We start from the raw sequence: 25,233 nt of genomic DNA, 5'->3' as shown, positions 1-25,233 counted from the left end.
GAAGATGACTAGGTCATGAGGGCTCTGCCCTCATGAATGGGATTAGTGCCCTTATAAAATAGGCCCAAGGGAGCTCATTTTATAAGGGCTCCACTTGGACTCCACCAAGTGAAGACACAGCAAGAAGGTGCCATATATTAACCAGGAAATGAGCCTTCACCAGATACCAAATCTGCCTGTCTTGATCTTGGACTTCGCAGCCTCCAGAACCACAAGGAAAAAATTTCTGTTGTTTATATGCTACCCAGCTTATGGCATTTTGTAACAGCAACCCAAACAGACTAAGATAGGTATTATCTCTTAACATATAGTTTTAAGTTCACAATTATAAAATTATACCTTTCCATTGATTTGTGTATATGTACAAAATACATAACAGTAAAGCATTTTAAACATATGTAACAAAAATGAAATGGCTAGATTACACATGTGTTACCAAATGGAAGTGCTTTCTGGAAACTTACCAGTTGTGCAGTTTTTAAATTCAATATCATCAATTGCAGCTCCTCCTCCCAGGTCCCTTGTTCTGATACCTTGAAATATGACTTCAAAATTCCTTAACTTTCCTAGCAGGATGTCAGCGTTTTGCCAATGATTACCAGGGTTCTGCTTACTTTCTTGCCATACTTTTGATAGTCCTTTCTCTGTCTGAAAGTAAAGAAGTTTGTATGAGGGAAATAATCAAACACAAAAGAAGATGACGTAGTATGGGGCAAAACCCAGTTATTTATCTCAAAAGCATTTGACCAATAAAAACTGAAAAAACAAAGAAGCACTGAATCTGTGAAAGCTGATCTTACAAACTGAGTCATTCTCATCAAACCCAACTCAAACACAGTCAAGAGGTCAGGGGTCGGGGAAAGCATTCAGGGCACGTAACACTGCTCCAAAAATATAATTCTCTACAAACCTGGCTCCTGAAACTGACAACTGTAACCTGAAACTAGTTGTATCTGACAGATACTGAAACAATCTGCTGAGACTCTAAAACTAGTTTTACCCATCATGCACCAGTTAGAGCTTTCCAGCTCTGCACAACTTTACTAGTGCCAATGAACTTTCTTTCACAACAGTATGGAACATTTATTTTTTTTTTCCCCCTGAAAAACTTTTATTTTAGGTTCAGGGGTACCTGAGCAGGTTTGCTATACAGGCAAACTCCTGTCTTGGAGGTTTGATGTACAGATTATTTTATCGACCAGGTACTAAGCATAGTACCAAATAATTATTTTTACATTTCTCTTTTATAAAACCTCCAATCTTCCCTTTGTTCTTCAGATATACTGAAGACCACCTGGTCTGTATATATGCCCCAAATTGCAATTCTTGCTTCCCTCAAAAAAATTTTTAGAGATTTTCACCTATATTTTATTTGACTTCAACATATCTCTGATGATAACTATGACATAGTTTATCTCACCGAAACAGAGGCATATTAATCTACTAAAGTATTTCCCAAAATAAAAACTAGCAGAATTAGCAATACACTTATTTTGGAATTTTTAGAGACACCATTATTATAAATTGCTCTACTCGGATCACGAGGTCAAGAGATTGAGACCATCTTGGCCAACATGGTAAAACCCCGTCTCTCCTAAAAATACAAACGTTAGCTGGGCATGGTGGCGTGCACCAGTAGTCCCAGCTACTTGGGAGGCTGAGGCAGGAGAATTGCTTGAACCCAGGAGGCAGAGGTTGCAGTGAGCTGAGATCACGCCACTGCACTCCAGCCTGGCAACAGAGTGAGACTCTACCTCAAAATAAATAAATAAATAAACTAAACTAAAATAAAACAAATTGCCCTACTCAGTAAAATCTACCTTTCCTTGCATTTACACAAATTATTTATATTTGATGAAAACTGAACGATTTACTGAGGCCCTGGGATTCTAGTTCCAGATATCATTAGCTATCCAAACTTCTATTCATACTGTGTAATTATTCAAGGTGTAGCTTCTTACAAAAAGCTTAAATCACTGACATAGGAAAAGAGAAAAGGAGAAACATGTTGGAGAAATCACTTATCCCTGAAGGATGTAATAAAGGATTTATGAAGTGACTTGAGTGTGGAGGAAAAGTGATAATTTTAACAGCAGTCAGATTCCAAAAATTATATTATTATATAATCATATTATTTTGATTTTCATAAATTCTGTTATAATGTAATTATTAAATAACAACTATAATTATTTTTAAATAAAATTTTTTAATTGAAAAGAAAAAATTAATTTTCTAAAAATCTTATATAAACATGAATATCTGAGGTTGGTTAACTAGTAATTCAATATTCTAATATATGAACAGTCCCAGTATAAGGTAACATGACATAAAATGACATATAATCCCAATGACCGAATAAAAATGACAACTTCATTAAAACAGCATATTAACCAGTTGAGCACAGGACGAGGCTTAGATTGTATACACTGTTCTTTGGCATTCTAGGTCTAGCCCTGTCTGGGAACTAGATGATTTAACAAATCATAATGATGGATATTTGGCAAAGAAAAAAATATACATATATACACACTATTATGTTTGTTAGCTCCCAGTTAATATTCCTTGTTCCTGGGTCATCGTATTTTCTTTTTTTTTTTTATTATTATTATACTTTAAGTTTTAGGGTACATGTGCACAATGTGCAGGTTAGTTACATATGTATACATGTGCCATGCTGGTGTGCTGCACCCATTAACTCACCATTTAGCATTAGGTATATCTCCTAATGCTATCCCTCCCCTCTCCCCCCACCCCACATCAGTCCCCAGAGTGTGATGTTCCCCTTCCTGTGTCCATGTGTTCTCATTGTTCAATTCCCATCTATGAGTGAGAATATGCGGTGTTTGGTTTTTTGTCCTTGCGATAGTTTACTGAGAATGTTGATTTCCAATTTCATCCATGTCCCTACAAAGGACATGAACTCATAATTTTTTTATGGTTGCATAGTATTCCATGGGGTATATGTGCCACATTTTCTTAATCCAGTCTATCATTGTTGGACATTTGGCTTGGTTCCAAGTCTTTGCTATTGTGAATAGTGCTGCAATAAACATATGTGTGCATGTGTCTTTATAGCAGCATGATTTATAGTCCTTTGGGTATATACCCAGTAATGGGATGGCTGGGTCAAATGGTATTTCTAGTTCTAGATCCCTGAGGAATCGCCACACTGACTTCCACAATGGGTGAACTAGTTTACAGTCCCACCAACAGTGTAAAAGTGTTCCTATTTCTCCACATCCTGTCCAGTGCCTGTTGTTTCCTGACTTTTTAATGATTGCCATTCTAACTGGTGTGAGATGGTATCTCATTGTGGTTTTGATTTGCATTTCTCTGATGGCCAGTGATGATGAGCATTTTTTCATGTGTCTTTTGGCTGCATAAATGTCTTCTTTTGAAAAGTGTCTGTTCATATCCTTTGCCCACTTTTTGATGGGGTTGTTTGTTTTTTTCTTGAAAATTTGTTTGAGTTCTTTGTAGATTCTGGATATTAGCCCTTTGTCAGATGAGTAGGTTGCGAAAATTTTCTCCCATTTTGTAGGTTGCCTGTCACTAACTGGGAGGCACCCCCTAGTAGGGGCAGACTGACACCTCACACAGCCGGGTACTCCTCTGAGACAAAACTTCCAGAGGAATGATCAGACAGCAGCATTCGCAGATCATGAAAATCTGTGGTTCTGCAGACACCACTGCTGATACCCAGGCAAACAGGGTCTGGAGTGGACCTCTAGCAAACTCCAACAGACCTGCAGCTGAGGGTCTTGTCTGTTACAAGGAAAACTAACAAACAGAAAGGACATCCACACCAAAAACCCATCTGTACAACACCATCATCAAAGACCAAAAATAGATAAAACCACAAAGATGAGGAAAAAACAGAGCAGAAAACTGGAAACTCTAAAAGCAGAGCGCCTCTCCTCCTCCAAAGGAACGCAGTTTCTCACCAGCAACGGAACAAAGCTGGATGGAGAATGATTTTGACGAGTTGAGAGAAGAAGGCTTCAGACGATCATACTACTCCGAGCTACAGGAGGAAATTCAAACCAAAGGCAAAGAAATTGAAAACTTTGAAAAAACTTTAGACGAATGTATAACCAGAATAACCAATACAGAGAAGTGCTTAAAGGAGCTGATGGAGCTGAAAGCCAAGGCTTGAGAACTACTTGAAGAATGCAGAAGCCTCAGGAGCCGATGCGACCAACTGGAAGAAAGGGTATCAGTGATGGAAGATGAAATGAATGAAATGAAGCGAGAAGGGAAGTTTAGAGAAAAAAGAATAAAAAGAAATGAACAAAGCCTCCAAGAAATGTGGGACTATGTGAAAAGACCAAATCTACGTCTGATTGGTGTACCTGAAAGTGACGGGGAGAATGGAACCAAGTTGGAAAACACTCTGCAGGATGTTATCCAGGAGAACTTCCCCAATCTAGCAAGGCAGGCCAACATTCAGATTCAGGAAATACAGAGAACACCACAAAGATACTCCTCGAGAAGAGCAACTCCAAGACACATCGTATTTTCATGGTGATTCACAAGAAAAACTTTGTCTCTGAAGCTTGTAATCAAAACAGTAGACTAAAGAAGATTTAGGCAAATGACATACAGAAGTGAAGCAAAATGTTCCAATAGATTTATAGCATATAGGTATGAAATGTGTAATTTATACATAATTTAAAGAATAAAAGCTAAAGAGGAAAAAAAAAGGAATGTCTGAAGAGGGTATACCAAGGAGCTAGACATTCATAACTTCATGTTTTCAGGGAACTAATGCTAATAAATATGTCTGACGCCTTGTTCTGCTGAGGTAGATGAAGATGTTTGATCAAGTGGTTCTTCCTCTGCATGGTTACACAGAGCACAACTATGCACACGTTAATCTAAAATTAACTTTGCAAAACAACTAACAGTTTATAGATAGATCATTAACATCCTTATCAAAACAACAACAATCTGACACCCACAGATTCATGTAACTTCTGTATTGAAAGGGGTGGAGAATTCACACCTAATTAATGGAATTTCGTATCTTTTTGATGAGTAAAGAAGGTAAGTTCTTCTCAAGGTTAGTCTTTGACTCTGATGTCTTAGTGATTTGAAATCAAAGGGATGGTTAATTAAATTAAAAATTAAATGAAAGGGTAGTCTATCTGACTCCTAGCAATATTAGAGGCTGGATATTGATAAAAGCCTGTCTTGATTTACAAACTTAATTCAGTTTACTAACTTTTCCTATTTATCGGCCTCTGCAGTTTATAAAGCCACTGATTAGCTATGCCAAATCCCCAAAGAATTTTCAACAAATACCATCAAAGAAGAGAATACGATCACGCTAATCAAAAAATACAAACCATTTCTTAAATCTTACAACTGGTCTTCTAGTAAAAAAAGAGACTACGTATTCACTGTCATTTTATGTGTTAGAAAAAAAATGAGGGTAAATTATTTTGCAAACCAACCATGGATCAACCTAATAATGATGTACTACAAGACATCATTCTAATATATTAGCTGTTGTTTCATAACATCAAATGTTATCCCTATAATTAACAAAAATACTCATCTTAATGTGCAATGGAGGTTTATTTCTTTATCCATTCATTCATTCCTTTATTCAGCAAACTTTCTGTGCTCACACAGTGCCAGGTACTATGTTAGATGCCAGGGACAAAAAGGTGAAAAGACATGGAGCCTATCTGGAGATGTAATAATTTAATACAGGAGAAAAAGTCATAAAAATAAACTACTATAAAAGTGCTCTCACTCTTGCTCGTGCTCTGTGTGTGTGTGTGTGTGTGTGTGTGTGTGTGTGTTCCTAACAGAGAAACTTCTTAAAAAGTGATTATGTAGTCAATTCCCAAATTTTTATTCCACATATGTTGTTACTTCACCTATTTACTTAATATCCTGATTTAAACTCATTCTAAAGTGTGAAAGTGAGAAATTGCTCACTCCCAACTCATAACTTTGCCACTGCTGAGGGACTTTTCCCTTGTATATATATAGATTTTAATCTCAATACCCAGAGGAAATAAGCATTTGAAAAGTGATTAACCACATTAATAATAGGAAAAAATAGACATTAATACAAAAATGGATAGAGATACTGAAGAATTATTTCCTTCTTATAATTTAATCTTTTTCCAAATTTTGAATTGATTCCTCACATAGAGTATATGCATGGACCTTTTGTCTTACAAATTGCATATTTATTTTATAGTGTGTTTGTCTTCATACTTTATGCCAGTCTTTCCTTTATGGGCTGTGCAAAGAAAGGCAATAAGAAACACTAAAAAGACAGAACTACTTCAAAATGTACAAACATATTAATAGATAGATCTCCTTGGAAGTTCCATTTCATATGTTTGAAGTGAATATACAAATTTTTCCCAAATAACTAGCCATTTTTTAAAACCATTTAAATAATATCTCTCTTTTTTCCAACTGACATCTTTATCTATTTCCAGAGTTTTTAGTATTTCATAAGGGTAAATAAATATAAGAATGTATTTTTCTGCATTTCCAACTGAGGTACCGGGTTCATCTCACTAGGGCTTGTTGGACAGTGGGTGCAGCCCACAGAGTGTGAGCTGAAGCAGGGCAGGGCATCGCCTCACCTGGGAACCACAAGGGATTGGGGAATTCCATTTCCTAGCCAAGGGAAGCCATGACAGACGGTACCTGGAAAATCAGGACACTCCCACGCTAATACTGCACTTTTCCAATGGTCTTAGCAAACGGCACACCAGGAGATTATATCCCGTGCCTGGCTCAGAGGGTCCCACGCCCACAGAGGCTCGCTCATGGCTAGCACACCAGTCTAAGATTGAACTGCAAGGCAGCAGCAAGGCTGAGGGAGGGGCGTCCACCACTGCTGAGGCTTGAGTAGGTAAACAAAGTGACCAGGAAGCTCGAACTGGGTGGAGCCCACAGCAGCTCAAGGTGGCCTGCCTGCCTCTGTAGACTCCACCTCTGAGGGCAGGGCATAGCTGAACAAAAGGCAGCAGAAACTTCTGCAGACTTAAACTTCCCTGTCTGACAGCTTTGAACAGAGTAGTGGTTCTCCCAGCACAGAGTTTGAGATCTGAGAACGAACAGACTGCCTCCTCAAGTGGGTCCCTGAGCCCAAGTAGCCTAAGTGGGAGACACCTCCCAGTAGGGGCCGACTGACACCTCATACAGGTGGGTGCCCCTCTGAGATGAAGCTTCCAGAGGAAGGATCAGGCAGCACCATTTGCCATTCTGTAGTAGTTGCTGTTCTGCAGACTCCGCTGGTGATACCCAGGCAAACGGGGTCTGGAGTAGACCTCCAGCAAACCTGCAGCTGAGGGTCCTGACTGTTAGAAGGAAAACTAACAAACAGAAAGGACATCCACACCAAAACCCCATCTGTATGTCACCATCATCAAAGACCAAAGGTAGATAAAACCACAAAGATGGGGAGAAACCAGAGCAGAAAAGCTGAAAATTCTAAAAATCAGAGTGCCTCTTCTCCTCCAAAGGAACGCAGCTCCTCGCCAGCAACAGAACAAAGCTGGACAGAGAATGACTTTGATGAGTTGACAGAAGTCGGCTTCAGATGATTGGTAATAACAAACTTCTCCGAGCTAAAGGAGGATGTTCGAACCCATGGAAAAGAAGCTAAAAACCTTGAAAAAGGATTAGATGAATGGCTAACTAGAATAAACAGTATAGAGAAGACCTTAAATGACCTGATGGAGCTGAAAATCATGGCCCGAGAGCTACGTGATACATGTACAAGCTTCAGTAGCTGATTCAATCAACTGGAAGAAAGGGTATCAGTGATTGAAGATCAAATGAATGAGATGAGGCAAGAAGACAAGGTTAGAGAGAAAAGAGTAAAAAGAAATGAACAAAGCTTCCAAGAAATATGGGACTACATGAAAAGACCAAATCTAAGTCTGATTGGTGTAACTGAAAGTGACGGGGAGAATGGAACCAAGTTGGAAAACACTCTGCAGGACATTATCCAGAACTTCCCCAACCTAGCAAGGCAGGCCAACATTCAAATTCAGGAAATACAGAGAATGCCACAAAGATACTCCTTGAGAAGAGCAGCTCCAAGACACATAATTGTCAGATACACCAAAGTTGAAATAAAGGAAAAAATGTTAAGGGCAGCCAGAGAGAAAGGTCGGGTTACCCACAAAAGGGATGCCCATCAGATTAACAATGGATCTTTTGGCAGAAACTCTACAAGCCAGAAGAGAGTGGGGGCCAATATTCAACATTCTTAAAGAAAAGAATTTTCAACCCAGAATTTCATATCCAGCCAAACTAAGCTTCATAAGTGAAGGAGAAATAAAATTCTTTACAGACAAGCAAATGCTGAGAGATTTTGTCACCAACAAGCCTGCCTTACAAGAGCTCCTGAAGGAGGCACTAAACATGGAAAGAACGACTGGTACCAGCCACTGCAAAAACATGCCAAATTGTAAAGACCATGGATGCTAGAAAGAAACTGCATCAACTAACGAGCAAAATAACCAGCTAACATCATAATGACAGGATAAAATTCACACTAACAATATTAACCTTAAATGTAAATGGGCTTAATGTTTCAACTAAAAGACACAGACTGGCAAATTGGATCAAGAGTCAAGACCCATTAGTGTGCTGTATTCAGGAGACCCATCTCACATGCAGAGACACACATAGGCTCAAAATAAAGGGATGGAGGAAGATCTATCAAGCAAATGGAAAACAAAAAAAAGCAGGGGTTGCAATCCTAGTCTCTGATAAAACAGACTTTAAACCAACAAAGATTCAAAGAGACAAGGAAGGCCATTACATAATGATAAAGGGATCAATTCAACAAGAAGAGCTAACTATCCTAAATATATATGCACCCAATACAGGAGCACCCAGATTCATAAAGCAAGTCCTTAGAGACCTACAAAGAGACTTAGACTCCCACACAATAATAACACCCCACTGTCAACGTTAGACAGATCAACGAAACAGAAAGTCAACAAGGATATCCAGGACTTGAACTTAGCTGTGCACCAAGTGGACCTAATAGACATCTACAGAACTCTCCACCCCAGATCAACAGAATATACATTCTTCTCAGCACCGCATCACACTTATTCCAAAATTGACCACACAGTTGGAAATAAAGCACTCCTCAGCAAATGTAAAAGAACAGAAATGATAACAAACTGTTTCTCAGACCACAATGCAATCAAATTAGAACTCAGGATCAAAACCGCTCAACTACATGGAAACTGAACAACCTGCTCCTGAATGACTACTGAGTACATAACGAAATGAAGGCAGAAATAAAGATGCCCTTGAAACCAATGAGAGAAAAGACACCACATACCAGAATCTCTGGGACACATTTAAAGCAGTGTGTAGAGGGAAATTTATAGCACTAAATGCCCACAAGAGAAAACAGGAAAGATCTAAAATTGACACCCTAACATCGCAATTAAAAGAACTAGAGGAGCAAGAGTAATCACACTCAAAAGCTAGCAGAAGGCAAGAAATAACTAAGATCAGAGCAGAACTGAAGGAGATAGAAACACAAAAAAACCCTTCAAAAAATCAATGAATCCAGGGGCTGGTTTTTAGAAAAGATCAACAAAGTTGATAGACTGCTAGCAAGACTAATAAAGTAGAAAAGAGAGAAGAATCAAATAGACGCAATAAAAAATGATAAAGGGGATATCACCACCAATCCCACAGAAATACAAACTACCATCAGAGAATACTATAAACACCTCTATGCAAATAAACTAGAAAATCTAGCAGAAATAGATAAATTCCTAGACACATACACCCTCCCAAGACTAAACCAGGAAGAAGTTGAATCCCTGAATAGGTCAATATCAGGCTCTGAAATTGAGGCAATAATTAATAGCCTACCAACCAAAAAAAGTCCAGGATGAGATGGATTCCCAGCCAAATTCTACCACAAGTACAAAGAGGAGCTGGTACTATTCCTTCTGAAACTATTCCAATCAGTAGAAAAAGAGGGAATCCTCCCTAACTCATTTTATGAGGCCAGCATCATCCTCATACCAAAGCCTGGCAGAGACACAACAAAAAAAGAGAATTTTAGACCAATATCCCTGATGAACCTCAGTGCAAAAATCCTCAATAAAATACTGGCAAACCGAATCCAGCAACACATCAAAAAGCTTATCCACTGTGATAAAGTGGGCTTCATCCCTGGGATGCAAGGCTGGTTCAACATATGCAAATCAATAAATGTAATCCAGCATATAAACAGAACCAAAGACAAAAACCAAACGATTATCTCAATAGATGCAAAAAAGGCCTTTGACAAAATTCAACAGCACTTCCTGCTAAAAACTCTCAATAAATTAGGTATTGCTGGGACATATCTCAAAACAATAAGAGCTATTTATGACAAACCCACAGCTAATATCATACTGAATGAGCAAAAACTGGAAGCATTCCCTTTGAAAACTGGCACAAGACAGGGATGCCTTCTCTCACCACTCCTATATTGTCCCTGTTTGCAGATGACATGATTGTATATTTAGAAAACTCTACCATCTCAGCCCCAAATTTCCTTAAGCTGATAAGCAGCTTCAGCAAAATCTCAGGATACAAAATAAATGTGCAAAAATCACAAGCATTCCTATACACCAATAACAGACTAACAGCCAAATCATGAGTGAACTCCCATTCACAATTGCTCCAAAGAGAATAAAATACCTAGGAATCCAACTTACAAGGGATGTGAAGGAACTCTGCAAGGAGAACTACAAACCAATGCTCAATGAAATAAAAGAGGATACAAACAAATGGAAGAACATTCCATGCTCATGGGTAGGAAGAATCAATATTGTGAAAATGGCCATACTGCCCAAGGTTATTTATAGATTCAATGCCATCCCCATCAAGCTACCAATGACTTTCTTCACAGAATTGGAAAAAACTACTTCAAAGTTCATATGGAAACAAAAAAGAGCCTGCATTTTCAAGACAATCCTAAGCCAAAAGAACAAAGCTGGAGGCATCATGCTACCTGACTTCAAACTATACTACAAGGCTACTGTAACCCAAATAGCATGGTACTGGTACCAAAAAAGAGATATAGACCAATGGAACAGAACAGAGCCCTCAGAAATAATGCCGCGCATCTACAACCATCTGATCTTTGACAAACCTGACAAAAACAAGAAATGGGGAAAGGATTCCCTATTTAATAAATGGTGCTGGGAAAACTGGCTAGCCATATGTAGAAAGCTGAAACTGGATCCCTTCCTTACACCTTATACAAAAATTAATTCAAGGTGGATTAAAGACTTACATGTTAGACCTAAAACCATAAAAACCCTAGAAGAAAACCTAGGCAATACCATTCAGGACATAGGCATGGGAAAGGACTTCATGACTAAAACACCAAAAGCAATGGCAACAAAAGCCAAAATTGACAAATGGGATCTAATTAAACTAAAGAACTTCTGCACAGGAAAAGAAACTACCATCAGAGTGAACAGGCAACCTACAGAATGGGAGAAAATTTTTACAATCTACCCATCTTACAAAGGACAAATATCCAGAATCTACAAAGAACTTAAATTTCCAAGAAAAAATCAAACCACCCATCAGAAAGTGGGCAAAGGATATGAACAGACACTTTTCAAAAGAAGACATTTATGCAGCCAAAAGACAATGAAAAAATGCTCATCATCACTGGCCATCAGAGAAATGCAAATCAAAACCACAATGAGATACCATCTCACACCAGTTAGAATGGTGATCATTAAAAAGTCAGGAAACAACAGGTGCTGGACAGGATGTGGAGAAATAGGAACACTTTTACACTGTTGGTGGGACTGTAAACTAGTTCTACCATTGTGGAAGACAGTGTGGTGATTCCTCAAGGATCTAGAACTAGAAATACCATTTGACCCAGAAATCCCATTACTGGGTATATACCCACAGAATTATAAATCATGCTGCTATAAAGACACATGCACACGTATGTTTATTGCTGCACTATTCACAATAGCAAAGATTTGGAACCAACCCAAATGTCCATCAATGATAGACTGGATTAAGAAAATGTGGCACATATACACCATGGAATACTATGCAACCATAAAAAAGGATGAGTTCATGTCCTTTGTAGGGACATGGATGAAGCTGGAAACCATCATTCTGAGCAAACTATTGCAAGAACAGAAAACCAAACACCGCATGTTCTCACTCATAAGTGGGAACTGAACAATGAGAACACTTGGACACAGGGTGGGGAACATCACACATCGGGGCCTGTTTGGGGTTGTGGGTGGGGAGGCATAGTATTAGGAGAAATACCTAATGTAAATGATGAGTTAATAGGTGTAGCACACCAGCATGACACATGTATACATATGTAACAAACCTGCATGTTGTGCACATGTACCCTAGAACTTAAAGTATAATTTAAAAAAAAAGAATGAGTTTTAAGCTATAGGTAAAAACCCTCATAAGAACAAAAATAAAATGCAAAACTTGAAAAAATATGAAACAGAATAGCAATAAGCCTTACCGTAATACAAACTGAAACATAGACTACAGACTAAAAACTAGTATACAAACAGAACTCTCCCCAAGTCAATGCGAAAATGACAGTAAAACAGAAAAATATGAAAGAGATCTTTTTAAACATTTTACAGGAGACAACAGTTCAACAAGCATAGAGAGAGATGCTCAGACTTGTTGGCAATCAGACAGTGGTAGGATGGATACCTAAAGTGTGATGAGTATGCCCCAGGAAATGTTTCGCAGCAGGGAGAAGCAATGGACTGGATGTATACATCAAAGCCAAGATGGATCTTTAAGATGTAGAAATATGACACATTCAAAACAATAGTATACATATTATATACTTATTATTTATATCTATGTATACACACACTAAGTACATTAAAATAAAGAAATGAAACTATATTTTTAGCTAACTACTATAGTTGTATAGCTAATGTACTGCACTCTAAATACTTTGACTTTTAATTATATTGTCTTGTTACTGCATCGGTTTTATTTACTCCTTGCTAATATTTATCCCCCCCTTTTTTTTGAGACAGGGTCTTGCTTTGTCGCCCAGCCTAGAGTGCAGTGGTGTGACTCTAGCTCACTACAGCCTCTGATCTCCCAGGCACAAATGAACCTCCTGCCTCAGCCTCCCACTGTCAGGACTGCAGGGATGCGCCACTACAATCAGTGAATAGTTTTAAAATTTATTTTCTTGCGGAGACCAGGCCTTACTATGTTGCCCAGGCTGGTTTTAAACTACTGGGCTCAAGCTATCCTCCTGCCTTGGCCTTCCAAAGTGCTGGAATTGCAGGCAAGAGCCACCATGCCCAGCTTCTTCTCGCTTTTAACTTTATTTGTACATTGCCTTAATCTTTCAGAACCATGTTTAACAATGAACATAATAATGGCTGTTTTATGTAATTTTTAAATTAAATTTTAATTAAAATTGTAATTTGTAAAAACAATTACAAATTAAAATGCAACAGATGGGTAGTTTTCAAGTATTATCTGTGAGAATTTTGAGGAAATTAGCAACTTGTAAACATATCCATGACCTCATCATGCTCCTAGTTCCCTGATGGAGACACATAACTATGATAGTAAACAGCCAGTTGATTCAAGAAAAAGCATTGGTTGCCAGTGAATCTTGGATGAACCGTACCCATGCTGCAGGCATTGAGTTCAGAAGAGCCTGGGATAGATCCTGTGGAAAACGTTTTTACTGAACATTATTCACGCTGCAATCTACAAAGAAGCCTTGTCTGTCTGAGCCGTGGGGTCTGGTGGGCACAAGAAAAAAAGTCACTCACCACTCAATAGAACCCAATAGCTTGTATGAACACTAAAGTAAACCATCAAAATCACACCAAGTCTATTTCACACCCACTGAGATGGCTACTATAAAACAAAATAACAAGTGTTGGTGAAGAGGCGAAGAAACTGGAACACTTGTGCATGTTGGTAAGAATGTAGAATGGTACAGTCACTGTAGAAAACAGTATGGAGGTTCTATAGAAAACAAAAAATAGAATTACTATGTGACCCAGCAATTATGCTTCTGGGTAAGTAATTGAAGGCAGAGACTTGAAGAGATACAGTTGTAAACCCATGTTAATAACAACATTATTTGCAAAAGCAAAATTTGGAAGCAATCTACATGTGTATCCATGAATGAATGGATATGTGGTATATATAATCCATTATGTAATGTGGTATATATATAAAATGGAATATTATTCAGCCTTAAAAAGAAAGCCAATTCTGACAAATGCTACAACATGCGTGTACTTTGAGGACATTTTTATATTTGAGGACATATTTATATTTCTATTGTGAAGAGTAGGGTAGTGATGAAAAGACAAATACTCTATGATTCCACTTATATAAGACACCTAGAGTAAAAAAAGAAACACAGAGACAGAAAGTGAGATGGTGGTTTTTAAGGGTTGGGGGACGGAAGAAAGAAGAGTTAGAGTGTAATGGGTACAGAATTTCAGTTTTTCAAGATGAAAAGAGCTCTTGAATAGATATTACCACAATTTAAAATAAAAAAATCTAAAACTCACATCAGGGACTTCTATCAAGGCATATTTAATAGCAGAGAAAGACACGTTCTCAAAAAGAAACTACCAAAAATTGTAAGGAAGGACTTGGAATGGGGCAATTTGAGGATGTAAAGAACTGGGTCTATTAAGACAAAATTATTTCAGAAAAAAAGCTTAAATGAATAATAGAATTGAGATTTCTAGAAGCCAAATATGTGATCTGAAATAAGTGAGGTGATCTCAAAATACAGCATGTATTACTGTATCAATGGGCCTCTAGGCTCTGAAGGTAGACTGCCAGGTCTAAAATTAAGCTCAGCCCTTATCAGCAGCTAGCATTAGCATATAACATTAGTTGTTGATATTATATTCAAACAATATTTATTATTAACACTATTAAGCAAAATGAGAAAAATGAATATTGTGAGTGAAAAGACAAGCAATGTGAATGGATTGAGGAAATCTAGATCCAAACGTGAGTTCCAGAGGAAAATAGGTTGAGGAGAAAAAATAATAATAATAAAAGACAATTTCTGGGCTGAAGAATAATTCAAAATGTTAAGATTGAAACACGTCCTGGTGACATTTCTAAACTCCAAGTTTAAGAGAAAATGTCACAAGCTTCCAGAAACTGGAAGTTATTTACTTACAAAGAAAGAAAATCATATCTGTATCAGGGCCCTCTCAACTGAAACATTAAATATACAAAGCAGTGGAACAAACAAACAAAAACAAAGAAAATATAAATAAATAAAAAGAAGAAACAAAATAAAACAAAGAACAAAGAAACAAAACATGTGATCTTAGGACCAATACCCAAGCCATCATATCATTTATCTGTTAACTACAAAGATTTAAGCTCTGTATTGTGGCCTTGTCCTTTTGGGGTGTTTGTCATTTTCTTCTGCTACAGAATCCTGTCTACAAAAAAATCACACTCATTTTGCTAATATTCATTGCACGTTCAGTGTTTGAAGAATCATTATATTCCCCCTCAAATACTCCTCCTAAATGTAATTGTCATAATATTCTAGAAAACTCAAAAGTATAGGATTTGATAAAGCTATCAGTGACTGTCAGTGGTCCAGTAGTATGGGAAGATAACTGAATAGGTGAGGAACAGGGGATTTCTTTAGAGCAGTGACACTCTTCCGTATAATGTGGTAATGGGAAACTCAAGATACTAAGCATTTGTCAAAACTCATACAACTTAACAGCATGTTATGCCATTAAAAGTAAGCCATTTAAAAAGATTATTTAGGAGTTTTGAAGTATGCCAGGAAGAAACGCAGAATCTGACCAATCAATGCAAATGTATTACAAATGTATGAAACAACCTCATAGAGGGATGAGTGGAAATAAGATATTGACCTAGGAAAATGGGGAAATGAGATGGAGTCTGTAAAACTAAAGGGAGAAGGAACTGCACATAAGCACTGTACTCTGCTTACTAAAGCTGTTTCCTACAGGGGTATAGGTCTACAATTCTGAAAGCACTATCCACATCTACAAAAATTAAATGATTAATTAAATGGTTAGGGGATGGAACCATTTTAATGAAATGTTATATAGAAATCAGGTTTCTCACTGTTGGAGTGAAAGATTACAGTTAAGCTAATGGAGAAGACTGGAATGATCCCTGTGGTAATAGACTGTAGTTGGAAATAATATAAAATTGTATTTAGATCAATTTAGATACAGATGATTGCATATACAAATATTTATAGATATGTGTATATTCACGGATCTATACATAGACTCAGGTCTCTTAGCTCTGTCAGCTGAGAGGCCCAGCAAGCAACACAGCGCTCAGTTGTCGCTTCTAGTATTATTCTCCAATAAAAGAACCAGTGGTCTTTGGGGAAATGGCTGATTCTAGGACTTGGTCTTGCAATCTACAAGAGCCTGGGACATCTTGTAGGGCTGAAGTCAGAAAGTGGTTAAATAAATAAATTCCCACAATAACGGGGATACGTCAGGTGATACAGGTGCTGAGAGTTCCCAGTGCCCAAAGCTGGAACAACTTGAGCAACAAAACAAATAGAGTACTATTGAATTATAACCCACATTACAAGATAAATATGAACGAGCCCATACTCATATAAATAAATGGTTGAATAAAGAAATAAATGTGAGAATAGGTAAACATCCCATGCTAAAGAATTCCAAATGATTTACATAGATCCTCCACCCTTACGGACCATGATTTCTCACTCCTTGAGCGTGGGCTGCACACAGTGGATTTCTTCTGTGATTTCTTCTGAAATGTGATTTCTTCTGAAAAGTACAATAAGGGCATAAGGGACAGCAACTTTCCAGGGATATGGGAAGGAACTTGACAACTTTATTAAGTCTGGTGATTAAATTTACTATCAACCATGACCTTGCATTTTGATACTACGGACTCTTGACATGATGTGATAACAATGGGACTTCTGTGGTCTTATTCTCCAACATATTACCCCAATCTATTCATTAAAAAAAAAGCATCAGATTAAATACCAATTAATGGACTTTCTAAAAAATACCTGATCAGTATGCCTTAAAACTGTCATGATCACCAAAAACAAGAAAAGACTGGGAAACTGTCACAACCAAGAGGAGGCTAGGAAGGCCTGAGTACTACAACAGAAAATGACATTAGTCAAAAACCAAGGAAATCCGGATAAGGTATGGACTCAGTTACTAATAGCGGACAATACTGGTTCATTAATTGTGACAAATGTACTATCCTAATGTAAGATATTAATAACAGGGGAAAATGAGTGCGAGGTATATAGGAACTCCCTGTGCTATCTTTGCAATAATTACCTAAATCTGAAACTGTTCTAAAATAAGGCAGTTAATTAAATAAATTTTTAAAAGCTGAAAGCTGCTCTCTCTATATATAAATAGGATATTATAAAATAAAATATATATTATAAAATACATTATGTATATTTTTGTATAATTCCCACATGTAATGAGAATTTATCAAATTGAATCTGACAAAGTCAGAACAATTAATAACTGTAAGAACTGTCTGATCTTTATTCATTTTTAATATAATAGAGCATAACTTTCAATATTTTAATTAAATAAAACTTTCTTTTTGTGTCTGGTATGTCCAATAATTATTTTGTTAATTTTTTTCATATTTTATCAATTAAACCTTAAGCTATGCTTAAGGCAGAGCATGCAAATAATAAATAAAAAGATTCAGGACCATATAGGAATCATTTTGAATCTAATCAACAGCAACAGAAAAATTATTTTACACGTGTGTGGCCCTAATCACTGCCATGAAGGTCTAGTTTTATCTTTTGCCTCAGAAAAAGACTAGAACATAAAAATATTTCAAGCTACATAGATGGTTTTCTGGTATTAAAATCCTCCATAGTTACAATAAAATATTTTTAAATATCTTTAAAAAAATGCAAAGGAGTGGCTTGAATGTAGAATAATATCTGAATCTAGATTAATATATATAATTATTTAAATCATTTAAAATATTAAAAATTTGGAAAAAAATGAATAGAAAAGTTATATTCTTTAAACTGCAAACATTTTGAAATGTTTAAAGTTTATACATATGTTAATTATATTTTGAATTTTTAAAAATAAAATGAAATCAGTGTAGACTATTTTAAATTTACATAAAATCTTGTCTACAGAAATATCTTGCAAACAACTATTGTTCTTGTAGAAACACCTGTATCAGTGGCTCTTACATTTATAGGAAATTTTCTTCCCTGAGATAACAATTATGAAGGTTAGATCAATATACACATTGGGTAGACAGGTGTAATTTTAGACACACATTTTATAAAATCGTTTTAAACAGACAGAATGTCCTCCCATTCTTTACTAGAATAGTGTTCTTTAAATCTGAAATATTTATTTACTGACACTTTTCTTTAAAGATTTGGGCCAATATGCGACTCAAAGGTGAAGGAGGAATTTAAATGCAAATCATGAAGATCAAAGGAGCTGAAGAGGTAGAAAACATATTTAGTAATCATTTTCGTTTTTACCATACCAGTCTTTCTCTGTTTTTCAGGGTTTCCAATTACAGAACCATAAACTCATTTATATTATATATGATAGAAAGTTTAGTTTCTCTTTCATTCACACAAACACACAAATATGATATAAATATCCCTGTGTGTGTGTGTGCGCGCGCGTGTGTGTGTGTTTGCCATATAACTGCTGGCAAAGGTCCTTCAAGGGTCTTCCTATGGAAATAGAAACCACATTCTCACCCTGGCCATTATTTGCCCCGTGTCTATCTACGCAGTTGTCACAGTTCCCATGCATGACTCTCACTGAGCCTTTCTACTCTCCACACAGGTGTTCATTTTTTTTTCTCCATGTTCAAATGGTCATTTTCTGCTATGATCATGAGTGGAAGTTAATAAAGCAACATCTGACAGCTGCCTCTAGATCTTCAAAATAGTTAATGGAGTTAAAAACTTTTCACAATGTCCTAAAGCATGTCCAATAAGCCATCTAACTGACATGACTGCTGACCAAAATTTGACTTATCAAGTGATCTTATGAAATCAATACCAAAATATGACACTAAGAGGCTGTCGTGTTAAAAGGGCTCAGAGGCCCTCTGCCCAGCTTCATTTCCTATCATGCTTCTCCTCACTCCTGCTCCAGTCACACATTCCCTTTCAAAGAGTCTTCCAAGATCCCTCCCATCTCAGGACATTTATAGGAAATACTCTTTGTCTTTCCCCATTTCAAACTCCTTAATTTCTACACATTTCAGCGGAATCACGTCCTCATGGGAGACTTCACTGACCCCCTCAACAAAGGCATGCCTCCCTGCCATACACTCTGAGAGCAGGATATACTTCTCCTTCTTAGAACTTACTACACTTACATACAGTTTTCCCTGGTATGATAACCTGATAAATATGTCTCTTTGATTAGATAAAAATAATATAAGGATAGACAAAATCTGATAAGGAGTACCTAACACAGTGTCCTGCACATAAAAAGTGTTCAATAAATAACTGCAAGTGGAATAACTGTATCTACATATACATATATGTGTGCAGAGGCACTACAAGTGTATTATGTAACAGATACTGAGAGTGCATGGAATGTAAAGAATGTAATTTTAAAATGTGTTTATTATAAAGAATCCAAAGTTATTCAGTTTTCTCTTTGAAATGTTCACAACAGCCTTTGGATATTGCAAGTTTGTGGGAGAAAGAGAAAACATATCAGGAATGCAATCGTTGGAATTGCAGAAAAGCAATATTTAGTGATTGGCTTTTTCTCTTCAAATATCACTTTGGAGAAGCCCTTTCAGAGCTTTCACAATGGGCTCCATTCTTATTCATGTTGAATCAACTTATTTTTTTATAGCACCTTTCACTTCTCTTTTCAAAATCATAGTTGTTCATTGTCTGTCTTCCCATCACAATTTAAGATTCATGAGGACAAGCCCTTTCTCCACTTCATTCATTCCTGGATTTCCCATGCCTAAAACAGAGCATTGTGAAGGCACTAAATAAATATTTGTTTAATCAATTAATTTCAACTGAATGAATTAAGGCATTTCATGGAACTGTAACCACTGGCTAAAAGTTGACTCAAAACTTCCCTATCCAACTATTAGATTTCAGATTCTTTCTCTGATATAAGTAAAAAATAATCTTAATTAGTTTAAATTGCATAACTAAATTGCACAAGTGTGTTTTTCCTAAACAGTGAATTGTTTCATTTATATAGGTGATTTTCCTGAGGCCTACTATCATTGTTCTCAATCTTACATAACACAAAAAAGAGTAAGCATTGTCTATAACAGACAATAGCCAATGGTGCTCATTGCTCTGACAAAGTTATATTCAGAATGACTCATACCAGGTCCTTACTATACTGTATAGAAAAGGCTCACTAACCTAATTAAAACCCCAATCCATGACATTCAAGATGATTTCCCACTTAGTGGTTGACGGCTGATTTTCACTGTCTTTCACACTACATTTGGTTCCTGAAGGAGAAAAAAAATTCATATGGTAGAACATAGAAGAACAATGGGAAAAAAATTAAAAATGAAAAGTCCTTAGGAAGCACCTGACAGGAAGAGTAATAAGTAAAGGCAGCAAGGTCAAAAGCAAAGTGTCAGTTATGAATGATTGTATCTGTCCCGTGGCACACTGTCGTTCATGAAGGTTGATAACCATTCAATGCAAACAGAAGAACAGTATTTTATGGCAAAATTATTGGACATAACTCAGCTCACTTGTCTTCCTTGAGGGGTGGGGAATAATGAGAGAGAAAATAAAACAAATGTATGCATGTGAAACAGCAACTGTGTATAAAGGAACAACAAATTCCAAGCCAAGATTCTTGTACCAATTTCTCTTCCCAGAGAACACCTGCATACATTGGGTATAAATGAATAAAAGTCTTTTGAGGAGACTTTTCATTTATTCATTTATTCATTTGCTAAAAGCAAAATGTTCAACGTGAAATTTTCTGAAAACCAATACTAACAGTACATAAAAATAAAATATAGAAATATGTTACTACTCAGAAAAGTAGATACTGTATACATATAAGGGAATGGGAGAATTTTCTGGCTTGAATAAATTGCTGGATTCTCCAAAATAGAAATGCTATTTTGTATTTCCTTAACAATAGACAGGTCAAAATATCCAAAATTTACTCTCAAAATATACTAATGAATTAGAAAGACATACTGAAAAAAAAGAAGTACAAACCTAAAAAATGAACCTTATGCTAAAACAACAAAGCATTAAAGGAAGAATTAAGTCTATAACAAAAGAGAGAAGTCTAGCCATTAATTCAGGCAGGATGGGAATTAAGTAGGATAAAAATTGGTTTACTATTCATGGGGTCTGGGGAGGGAAAGAGTTAGGAAAAATAGCTAATATATGATGGGCTTAATACATAGGTGATGGGTTGACAGGTACAGCAAACTACTATGGCACACATTTATCTATGTAACAAACCTTCACATCCTGTACATGTACACCAGAACTTGAAATAAAAATAAATATTAAAAAATGGCTTATTAACTAAAGATTAGAATCCCAACATGATAAATTTATTTTTTTCTTACTTACTCAACCCATATATGGAGCATCAAGTCTACATTAGGCACCCTTCTATTTGCTGGTAAAGTGTTATAATAATAGAAATACACCTTAAATTTATGCTTGTTTTACACAAACTCGAACGAGGCATATTTAACTTGCTCAATACATTTTAATACTCCTTAGCGCAGGTGAGGACACATATAATGAAACCTGCACAGATACAATCCACATTAAGGTCATATTTTCATTCAAATCCAATTAATATTAAGTGTCTTTTATGTGTCAATAGAACTGGGTGTCACATGGGAAAATAAGAATACATGATTTAAGGAGCTCACAGATAAAAGGCAATGAAAACATGTAATGATACTTGTGTGTGAGCAAATTTTATTATATTATAGCAAAAAGGGAGAGTACTTTAGTGGGCTCTCAGTGAAATGAAGGACCTGCATGAAATTAGCAAGGTGTAATAAAGTGTGTAGCACTTGAAGTGAGCCTTGGAAAGTGAACAGGATACCAGCAAGAGCATAAAGAAAATGAGGAGGCCAGGCATGGTGGCTCACGCCTGTAATCCCAGCGCTTTGGGAGGCCGAGGTGGGTGGATCACGAGGTCAGGAGATCGAGACCATCCTGGCTAACAGTGAAACCCCATGTCTACTAAAAATACAGAAACAAAATTAGCCGGGCGTGGTGGTGGGTGCCTGTAGTCCCAACTACTCGGGAGGCTGAGGCAGAAGAATGGCATGAACCCAGGAGGCAGAGCTTGCGGTGAGCCGAGATTGAGCCACTGCACTCCAGCCTGGGTGACAGAGTGAGACTCTATCTTTAAAAAAAAAAAAAAAAAGAAAATGAGGAAATTCCAAGCAAAGAAACCAAGAAACTGCATGATTGAAGGCACCGGAATATGGAAGTGTTTGAATATTTTGGGAACCTTGAATAGTCTGAGATGTTGAGAACATCAATAGTGAGTTAAAGACCTTAAGAAGTCATGACTAGGTACATAGGCCATATTCTGAAAGTGTCTATGACAAGGATTTGTGGGATGGGTGAGCGCAGGAATCTTAAAGATGGTAGGGAATTTGGGGAGGTGGAGCTGAGGGGCCTGAGAGTAGGCAGGGCCTTGGAATAATAAGTGGGAGAATTGAAGGGTCACAATGAAGATCTAGTTGACATTAGATATCATAAATTCATTAATGGAACTGATCAATATGAGCTCAATATCAAGAACTAGAAATCAGATGAAGATAATTGAACATATGGGGGTAAAATATCTAGGATAGGGCTGAGAATATAGGGGGCTATAGCAAGTATCAAAAAAACCCACAAGATTTGCAGCAACTGGACACAGGCTCTGAGTACCAAGTGACTCTATTTGTTTTGTTTTGAGATGGAATCTCACTCTGTTGCCCAGGCTGGGGTACAATGGCACGGCCTCAGCTCACTGCAACCTCCACCTCCCAGGTTCAAGTGATTCTCTGGCTTCAGCCCTCTGAGTAGCTGGGATTACAGGTGTGTGCCACCAAGCCTGGCTAATTTTTGTATTTTTAGTAGAGATGGGGTTTCATCATGTTGGCCAGGCTGGTCTTAAACTCGTGACCTCTGGCGATCCGCCTGTCTAGGCCTCCTGAAGTGCTGGGATTACAGGTGTGAGCCACCGCACCCAGCCTAAGTGACTCTATTTGACTCCCAGTCACATCACACTAGTATGTGACTTTGGGCAAGTCACTCAATTTATTCTGGCTTTGTTTTCCTTAGTTGTAAAATGAAGATAATAGTAATACATATTTACAGTCCCTTAATTCAAGCCTTTGTGGTCAAGTGTGTTTTTAAATTCAGAATTGCTTAAACTTTAGAAAGTTTTTATAGAACACATACCATATACTAGGTGTAATAACCACATAAGTTTATAATAGCAGTTCCATAATAAGATACAGGAATACTTCCAAAGTAAAATATATGGCTATTTATGTTCAATGGAATAAATTCAGACTACAAATAGGCTCACATCAGTTTTTGCCAAATTTGATGGCAAGTGAGTTACAATTTTTTTAAAAAGCTTCAGAGCTTTTTAGACTTTGAATTTATGGTTATTTTTGTAGAATAGATTTTATGCAAATCTAAAATAGTCTACAGTTAATTTCATTTTATTCTGAAAATACAAAATGGGATTAACTTATACGTAAACTTTAAATATTTCAGTATGCTTGTGGTTTAAATAATGTAACTTTTTTATTACCTGATTTTTTTTCAAATTTTTGACATTTCAAATGATTGAAAGAGTTTCTGGATAGGCGTGTGTGGACTTTAGCACCTAAACCATAAGGTTGTGATAATTAAAAGAGATAATAAGTGTGAAGGATTTTGGAGAGCATCTGGACCTGGAAGCACTCAGTAGTTCCTGTGGTGGTGATGATGGTGGTGTTTATGAAGGAAAAGAAGAGGCAGAGATTAGGAGAATAAGAGGCATTTGGGGTTACCGTGAGATAGAAAAGTCATTTGAGAAATAAAATGGCAGAAGATCGTATTCAGGGATTAAAATTTCAGAGTTAAAGATTTCAGAATGAGATCAGAACAATTTCAGGTGAAGAAGACTTTTCTGAAGCAGTTTCCTAGGTTCAGGTCTAAGAGAAGAAAAAAGAGGAAGTCAGATAAACCTATGCGTGAGCTTCATAAAGAAGGAAAACCTTTGATGAAATTAATTAAACATGGAGCTTGCCATGAAATCTCAGTGAAACGCTTGGAGATCATCCACCCATCTCCTAACTGCCAACACCTCATCTCTCAAAGCTTCCCTGCCCACCGCAAGGAGAAACTAAGGCAGTAGAGGAAAGTGACGCTGGGTCAAACTGTTCTTTATTCTGTCCACAAGGTGGGAACGTTGATGCTGGTCAGAGATTCTGGACAGGTTAAGAGAGGCAAAGTATTTAAAGCTCTTGATGCTTCTAGCTCAGGAAATTAGTGTATGCAAATTGAGATTTAGGCTGCATTCATATGTGTATACAGTGATATGCAGCATACATGAGCTTCTCACTGGGATTGCATTCAAGGCAAATTCCATGTCTTAAATCTCTGTGTTCCTCTATCAAAGATGCATCCTACACAGAAGATGCTCAGTAAACTGCAAAATGATTGGGACTCTTTTAGCCCTCATGTAGGTATGTTCTATATATAAATTATAATAATATTAACCCCAAAATAGATGTAACTATACTAGGATCTTACACACAGTCTATATAACGCCAATAATAACCCCTAAAAGACCTATTATTTATCCATTTTACAAATAAGGAAATTGAGGCTCAGACTACTTAGGGGATGAGGCCAAAAATACATTGCAGGAAATTTAAGAGATTGAACCCAGATTTGTTTGAATTTGATGTCCATGCTACCATCCACTACTGGGAACTAGAGAGCTAAATTAACAAGAGGCCATCTGCGAGACACGGTTTAAGCCAGTGTTAGGCAATTGTCATATTTCTCTTTAAAATGGCAATAACAACACTCACTCTATAATCTATTATCTGGACATTTTAACTGCTGAAACACCAGGGTGAGAATTAAACATAAAATTTTTATTTGGTTTAGCCTCTCAATTTATTATGTATATA

At 36.8% G+C, this 25,233-nt stretch overlaps 1 protein-coding gene across 1 annotated transcript in view; it reads right to left on the bottom strand.

Annotated features, from left to right (window-relative positions):
* Window positions 1-25,233, bottom strand: part of MALRD1 (MAM and LDL receptor class A domain containing 1) — a 678,818-nt gene that overhangs the window by 276,211 nt on the left and 377,374 nt on the right. Inside the window, exon 29 of the mRNA XM_024253733.2 lies at window positions 465-648. Within this exon, the coding sequence (XP_024109501.2) occupies window positions 465-648 (184 nt within the window). The remainder of the gene's footprint in view (window positions 1-464; window positions 649-25,233) is intronic.

This window comes from Pongo abelii, chromosome 8 (assembly GCF_028885655.2).
Source record: "Pongo abelii isolate AG06213 chromosome 8, NHGRI_mPonAbe1-v2.0_pri, whole genome shotgun sequence".
NCBI lineage: Eukaryota > Metazoa > Chordata > Mammalia > Primates > Hominidae > Pongo > Pongo abelii.
This window is presented reverse-complemented; position numbering and strand designations above follow the sequence as displayed.